Source organism: Convolutriloba macropyga, chromosome 2 (genome assembly GCF_964194025.1).
Source record: "Convolutriloba macropyga chromosome 2, txConMacr16.3, whole genome shotgun sequence".
NCBI lineage: Eukaryota > Metazoa > Xenacoelomorpha > Acoela > Convolutidae > Convolutriloba > Convolutriloba macropyga.
Window position 1 is genome coordinate 60,297,437 of NC_134469.1, and position 8,255 is coordinate 60,305,691.

The following is an 8,255-nucleotide window of genomic DNA, read 5'->3' on the forward strand; positions in this document are numbered from 1 at the left end:
TCACTATTTCGGCTTTTGATTCGAATTATTTCCTAGAATGATCTGATGAGGTCGTGTTCTTCGTTTGCCTGCTGTACTCCCTTCAAAATTGGTCTGTTTTTTCCTGTGCTGTGAATTCATCTCAACCGAATTTTGAGCTATTACATTAGTCAGGTGTTTTTATGCGGTTATTTGCTCCGAAACCTTATTATTCGAAACGTTATTCGTCTCCGCTATCAAGAGCCAACCCTAATTAAACATGATTCTAAACAGGTACCTCTGCTGTGAATGAAGTCTCAAAATTTTAATTAATTCTCTGATGCTTCTTTTTTAGAGCAACCTCTAGAGCTTGGGAAACCATTATTGTATAGCACATCATTCCTTTTCTAACGCTGTCGTCATCTTGGAGGCTATTATTGCGCTCTTTTTGGGTTATGTCAAACATTGCCTAATTTTGCTTCATCTAATTCTGCTGGTTTTTTACATTTTCCTAGAACTCTTTTGGCTTCTCCTAACTAATTTCATTCTTCTCAAAGTGCTTTTAAACAACAGTTGCTCGGCCGACCAATGTAAAATGAACTGAGTCAAAACGAAATCAAGTTAGAGACGGGATAATAAATCCATTGAGCCCAGTTTTAGATGCCCGCTGTTCGTTCTAATTAGTGTTAGTTACTAAGTCTAATGTTTTTGTGCTAATTATGCTAATCCCTGTATCGTATCGGTAAGAAACTTAGAGTTTAGAGGAATGTTAGAGATTTTCTAACTATGAAATTCATCAAAATGGAAATTCAGAATTGTTTTCTGTAAAGCAATTTTCGTTGCTTATAATCCCAGTCAGGGTTATTGGAGTCAATGGTGGCTGTTTCCCAGCAATCTGTTGGGTATCTTTTCAATCGCGACCAGGTTGACTATCGTCCAAGATGGCTTTTTTCCGCAAGCCGGTTATGTTTTGATATATCGCCGAATTTCGGGGCATTAAATTGTTTTTATAGCTGCGAAGCTGTAAGCTGAGCGAAGCTAAATTGCGGTGCTCTTGGTTTTTTACAATTCAAAGAATTTGAATTGTATTGGGGCGCTGTCTTTTTTTTTTTTAAGATCTGTTCACACATTTTCATGATTTTTGAAGTCAAATTGGAGTAGTGATTTTGGTCACGCCGAAACAGGAAATGGAGCGAAAAAGCGAGTGGTTTTGCGGCGTGAATATTTTTCGCTCTAATTTTAAAGTAGAGTAAGAAAACGGTGTTTGAACAAAAATTCGGTTTCTCGGTAGTGGTTTTTTGTTCACATGCGGCAATTTCACTCTGATTTTTACTGTTTTTTCGATTTTTTGGATCGGATTTTTTTCTAAATAGTTTTCTCAATCCATTCACAGCTCAATCTGGACCTAGTTTTTTGTTAGAATCAAAATTACATATCTCACTAGTGGTTTTTTGTTCTCCCTAGCAGTATTTTGACATTGATTTTCTGTTTTTTTTTGTTTCTTATTTGATTTTTTTTAGAAATGGTTTTCCCAATTCACTCATTGTCCGTTCTAGGTCTAGTTGTTTGTTAAGTCAGTGAAAATTCTTTGAATTGTACGTCAGGACTTGTCCTGCTATGTTTTTTTTAAGATCTGTTCACACATTTTCATGATTTTTGAAGTCAAATTGGAGTGGTGATTTTGGTCACGCCGAAACAGGAAATGGAGCGAAAAAGCGAGTGGTTTTGCGGCGTGAAATTTTTTCGCTCTAATTTTAAAATAGAGTGAGAAAACGATGTTTGAACAAAAATTCGCTCTCTCGCTAGTGGTTTTTTGTTCACATGCGGCAATTTCACTTTGATTTTACTGTTTTTTTTTATTTTTTGGATCGGATTTTTTTCTAAATAGTTTTCTCAATCCATTCACAGCTCAATCTGGACCTAGTTTTTTGTTAGAATCAAAATTACATATCTCACTAGTGGTTTTTTGTTCTCCCTAGCAGTATTTTGACATTGATTTTCTGTTTTTTTTTTGTTTCTTATTTGATTTTTTTTAGAAATGGTTTTCCCAATTCACTCATTGTCCGTTCTAGGTCTAGTTGTTTGTTAAGTCAGTGAAAATTCTTTGAATTGTACGTCAGGACTTGTCCTGCTATGTTTTTTTTTAAGATCTGTTCACACATTTTCATGATTTTTGAAGTCAAATTGGAGTGGTGATTTTGGTCACGCCGAAACAGGAAATGGAGCGAAAAAGCGAGTGGTTTTGCGGCGTGAAATTTTTTCGCTCTAATTTTAAAATAGAGTGAGAAAACGATGTTTGAACAAAAATTCGCTCTCTCGCTAGTGGTTTTTTGTTCACATGCGGCAATTTCACTTTGATTTTACTGTTTTTTTTATTTTTTGGATCGGATTTTTTTCTAAATGGTTATCCAAATTCATTCATAGTTCATTCTAGGCCTAGTTTTTTGTATGAACCAAATTTCCATTTCTCGCTGATGATTTTTTTCTTGACATGCGACATTATGACATTGATTTTCTGTTTTTTTTAAAAAATTTTTTATCTGATTTTTTTTAAAATGGTTTTTCCAATTCGCTCATACTCCTTTTTAGGTCTAGATGTTTGTTTAGTCAATGAAAATTCTTTGAATTGTTCGTCAGGACTTGTCCTGCTATGTTTTTTGTTTCGTCGTCTGACGCTCTTTTTTCGTTTTACATTTGTTCACATCGCAAAGCTTAAAAAGTCAAATTTTCTGAATGACTTCTTCCTCTCTCTAACGGCATTTGCGCGCGTGCCGTCATTTCTCACTCGTTTTAGCAAAAGTTTTTAGGTTATTTGCGTGATTAGATTTTGATCATACGTGACTTAGTCACTCAATAAAATGACTTTCGCACTTTAAAACTTAAGTTTAATTTGAATTTGTTTAAGGTCAAAGGAACTCATATGTGCAGTAAATGTCTCTAATAAGAGGCTTCTGTGGAATGAATTTTAACAAGCTTTTTTAATTTATCGCTGAATGTTTTTTTAGCCTAGTTTTTTGAGCGGCGTCGATTTTCTTTTCAATTTAGATCTGTATCTGTTGCTATCTCTATTATATGGCACGCAGGTCTATTCTTTCGCAGCTATTCCGGCAATCTGCCGGCTATGTTTTTTTTTGTACTATCTACGCAAGGTTTTTTTTACAATCATCGTATTATAAAGAAATACGAGTTGTTTTAATTTTACTTAACGTGCGAATTTTAAAATGGATTGCAGTTCTGTTTTGATTGTAGCCACTCCAGTTGGAGGGATTTCTGTCATGATTTTGGAGCTGAGCCTGCGTTGAGTTTCGTGGACGGAGATGTGATCGAGATATTCTTGGACATGACTGTGATGGACAGAGAGAAGGTGCTTAAAGGACTATCTTTCAACCCGAACACTATTAACCAGCGTCAAATGAACGTCATGGTAGACAATTCAGGTGACGATGTGTTGATGAATGAATCCAGCATCATCGGTGTTGATTCCCCATTGAAGCCACAACTTAATACAGGCTCATCTATTTGTGTTGATGACGTCGTTAAGCTAATTGAAGATCTAGCTCGATTGCATTAGTTTGTAAATTTGTTGTTCAGCAACAATCGTTTTAGGCGATCTCGGTTGGGTTCCGTTGCTAAAACGTAATTTATGCGGCTTTAGTGTTTAACACTTTATGTTGACGAAGTTGAATTGAAGAAAAACTACGATTATTTGCTGCTGATTCTGTGATTATTCTTTGCTTTAAATTTTCCACAGAACATCAAGTTTTCAATAGTTTGAGACGTTACGAAGAGCACAGGAGTATATGACACTTTTGAGACTATTGCGGTTCTAAGTGCAAATAAAACAACCCAAGAACTGGTTAGTCTAACTAGGTTAGCCACTACTAGCTTGAAAACTGTTCAGATATTAATTGCTCTCAATCGAAGTTCGTAGCAATTATTTTAGTCCTGTGGTTTTTGTAACGGGGTTTTTCACATGACCGATTTTCCGTCTGACTGACCCTTTCAATTTTTTCATTCTCAAGGGCGGTTCTTAATCTCAAAAGTTTGTCCCACTCAAAACCGGACCTCCCTCAGTCACCCCTCCCCTCCCCCAACACTCCCCCTCCCCCCAACACCACTCCGTCCGTCTTTCTCCACCAGGCTATTTGAATACCCCATTCGTCCAGCCCTCTCAACCCTAACCTCATCAGTCGAACCCCCCCCCCCCTCACTCGTATACTAGTATGCCTAAGCCCCAGGTGGCTACTACCGAAGGCAAATTCGTACCCCCGTCGTACGATAGCAATTCGTCCGACGTTAGACGGTTACGTTAAAGAAGACCCTCATTGATTCAGGTTGTCTCATTATACGTTCTATTTCGGGACTTCATTTCCGCTTAGTTCAGTATTTGTCTGTGTCTGGGCCGGCCGCGAAACAAAGTTGAGCGAAACCGTTATTGCCCATATAATTATTGCTTTTTTTCAAAATCGAAAGTCTTCCGAGAGTTCTGTATCCGCTTCTACCATGGATCGTCTGACGTCTATTAATTTTGAGCCTCAAAAACAATATAAAGAGTTAAAGACCCAGGGGCTTTAAATTGATTAATAGCCGCCCTCATCTTCTCAGCCGGCTATTATAGCGCTGTTCACACATTTTCATGATTTTTGAAGTCAAATTGGAGTGGTGATTTTGGTCACGCCGAAACAGGAAGTGGAGCGAAAAAGCGAGTGGTTTTGCGGCGTGAATTTTTTTCGCTCTAATTTTAAAGTAGAATGAGAAAACGGTGTTTGAACAAAAATTTGCTTTCTCGCTAGTGGTTTTTTGTTCACATGCGGCAATTTCACTTTGATTTTTACTGTTTTTTCGGTTTTTTGGATCGGATTTTTTTCTAAATGGTTTTCCAAATCCATTCATAGTCCGTTCTAGGTCTAGTTTTCTGTTTAGTCAATGAAAATTCTTTGAATTGTACGTCAGGACTTGTCCTGCTATGTTTTTTACTTCGTCGAATACACGTTTTTGGCTTCACCTTAGTTCACAGCTTGTTCAACATTTAGAGTGAAATCTTTTTGACTTCTCTAGGCTATTCTCACTATTCTCTCATTCTGCTCAAAGTGCTCAAATACGAAATAAATATAATCCATCGAAATAAATCGGACTTAAAAAATGTTTTTGTACAAAAATCTTTTTTTTTCAATACCTTCTATTCTTTCAATCCCAATAATGCTTATTGGAATCAACGGCGGCTATTTTCCGGCAATCTGCCGGGTATGTTTAAATTCTCCTAAAGCCTTACAGCTCACTAGTCTCTAAGTTATGTTAGAATAAAATCTTAGTCGCTCGAGGAGGACCAAGATTTTGTTCTAACGTCTTTAGAGAACTATAGGGTACAGAAAAATTGAATTTCATTTGAAATTGAAGCTAAGAGTACAATTTACTGATTAGTCAAACAAAAGTTTTCTTTAGAATATACAAGATTTGATATAAACCGATCATCTCCGTCTCCGATAGCGAAGCAGCCGATTATTTATAGTGGTTTTATTCATGTGTCAAACGTTAGATACCTAACCAGAACTAAGTTTGCCTCAAACTCAGTGTCCTAAATTAGGACACTAAGGTTGAGGCCAAAAGTTTGGACTTTTACTTTAAGTCTAAGTTCAACCTTTCAGTCTCAGTTCTCTGCCTCAAATTGTTAGTGACAGATGGAATTGCGCCGTGTTCTCGAAGTATCTGAATATGCGATTCACTTAGACAGTTTCACGAGACATAAATTCATGATGGAAAGGGCTATTCGCAGCTAGCTACTGATGAAGCCACCCGGTCGCCTGTCGGCTGAGAGGAATGCGCCCGACGTTAGTCGCTTGTTTCTGCTTATTTTTATTTTTTTTGACTCAAATAAGAGGTGATTCTTAAAGTGTACACCTGCTCTTTCGTTGTTCGCTTGCTGATCAATTGAATTCATGATTTTTTGAGCTAGCGTGTGCTTACTTGTGGTTCCTCATATGACCAGGGAAGGAACTATATATTAACCTGGCTTCTTCTTTTTATAGCCGCGAAGCTGTAAGCTCAAGGAGCTATATTGCTGTGTCCTTGGGTTTTTGTTTCGTCGTCTGACGCTCCTTTTCGTTTTACATTTGTTCACACAGCAAAGCTGAAAAAGTGAAATTTTCTGAATGACTTCTTCCTCTCACGGCTTTTGTGCGTGTGACGTCATTTCTCACTCCCTCTCTCTCCCTCGCTCTATCTAGCAAAAAAAATTTTGCATGATTAGATTTTGATCATACGTGACTTACCTCACTCAATGAAATGACTTTCGAACTTTAAAACTTAAGTTTAATTTAAATTAAATTAAGGTCGAAGGAGCTCATATGTGTAATAAAGGTCCTTAAAGAAAGGGCTTCTGCGCAATGAATTTTAATATGCTTTATTAATTTATCGCTGAATGTTTTTTACATAACTTTTTGAGCGGCGTCGATACCTTTTTCAACTTATATCTGCATCTGTTTTTGTATCTATTATATGGCACGCAAGACTATTATTTCGCAGCTATTCCGACGATGCGCCGGCTATGGTCTGTCAGTTTTGACCCACCCCACAGAAAAATATTGATCCCAAGAAAAAAATGTATCATCATCAGGAAGCCCTTACAGTGTTTATTGATAGCCGCACAGCGATAGCTGAGTCTATTATTGGCCTTCTCTTGGGTTTTTTTATTTCGTCGTCATGATTTTTGTTACGACCATATGACGTCACAGCCATTTTTTGTTCATTCGTTCATGCAATTTCAACTGAATTGCATGCGTGACGTCATTTTTCGCTCTTTGTGGAGCGAGTTTTTTTGTTCGTTCGCGTGATTAAATTTTTGGTCACACTTGACTTGCCTCACTCTCAAAAATGACTTCCTCACTTTGAAATTGACTTTTATTTACTTTAATTCAAAGAGATAAGGTCAAATGGGTGTGTGTCACTCTAAGTGAAGGTTATTTGAGATCAGCTAATAGAGGCAGCAATAAATTATACAGATTTTTAATCAAAATATGACAGATCAGCCTTCAATGAGAAGACCAATTTTTTGGTCTGTCTTTTTACTGTTTTTTTTTAGACTGCCGATCTACGAATCTATTGCGGCTATTTTCTGGCAATCTGCCAGCTATGTTTTTTGATAGCGGCCTCGTCTTCTCAGCCGGCTATTATAGCGCTGCTATTTTTTACGATTCATAGAAAGTGAATTGTGTTGGGGTGCTTTTTCTAAGATCTGTTAACAGATTTTCATGATTTTTGAAGCCGAATTGGAGTAGTGATTTCGGAGGAAACAGGAAGTGGAGCGAAAAAGCGAGTGCGTCTGTGGCGTGCATTCAATTCGCTTTCTCATAAATTCGCTTTCTCGCTAGAGGTTTTATGTTCACATGCAGCAATTTCACCTTGATTTCACTGTTTTTTCAATTTTTTGAATCGCATTTTTTCTAAATGGTTTTCCCAATCCATTCAAAGTTCCTTCCAGACCTAGTTTTTTGTTTGAACCAAATTTCCATTTCTGGCTAGTGGTTTTTTGTTCACATGCGGTATTTTGACTATGGTTTTCCCAACTGACTATGGTTTTCCCAAAGTCCATTCTAAGTCTAATTTTTTGTTTAGTCCATGAAAGTTCTTTGAATTTTACGTCAGGACTTTTCCTGCTATGTTTTTTGACTTCTCTAGGCTAATTTCACTCTTCTTTCATTCTGCTAGAAGTGTTTTTAGACAGCAGTTGTTAGCAAAGCAATTCATGATCAGAGTCAGAATCAAAAAACAAAATCAGGAATAGAGACAAAGCCCAATTTTAGATGCCTGTAACTCAATCTTTTTTCTTAATTACCATCTCTAGTGCTTATTGGTATTGATACTAGCCCCTGTGGCGTCTCACTACGAAACAGGAGTATGTTCAGCTCAAATGACATCAACATAGTTCGCACTTCAAAATTGTTTGTGTACAAAAATCATTTTTTATGAGTTTTTTTAATGGAAATTAACCAATCTTGGTTATGGGAATCAACGGCGGCTATTATCCGCCAAAATTTTTGTTGAAGTTATCAGAGTTTCAAAATGTTGGTTTTAGCTACGAAATTAGGGAAAATGAAACAATGAGTTCTTGAAAATTTTGGTTTTTGTAATTAGTATGTCTTGCGTAATGATAAAAAGGATCTCCCTTACTGACTAATTATTCGAAACTAGCTCTTTTTATGTTGGTTTTAGATATTTTGAAAGAAAAAAAATCTTTTCAGATTTGTGAAACCGGACTGATTTTTGTTGATATGCAGATACTTTAGCTCTATTAATCTAAC

General features: G+C 36.8%; 1 protein-coding gene across 1 annotated transcript in view; it reads left to right on the forward strand.

Annotated features, from left to right (window-relative positions):
- Window positions 1-3,711, forward strand: part of LOC142334563 (DNA damage-binding protein 1-like) — a 60,214-nt gene extending 56,503 nt beyond the window's left edge. The window contains exon 12 of the mRNA XM_075382689.1: window positions 3,208-3,711. Within this exon, the coding sequence (XP_075238804.1) occupies window positions 3,208-3,529 (322 nt within the window). The 3' untranslated portion in view covers window positions 3,530-3,711. The remainder of the gene's footprint in view (window positions 1-3,207) is intronic.
- The last annotated feature ends 4,544 nt before the right edge of the window (window positions 3,712-8,255 follow it).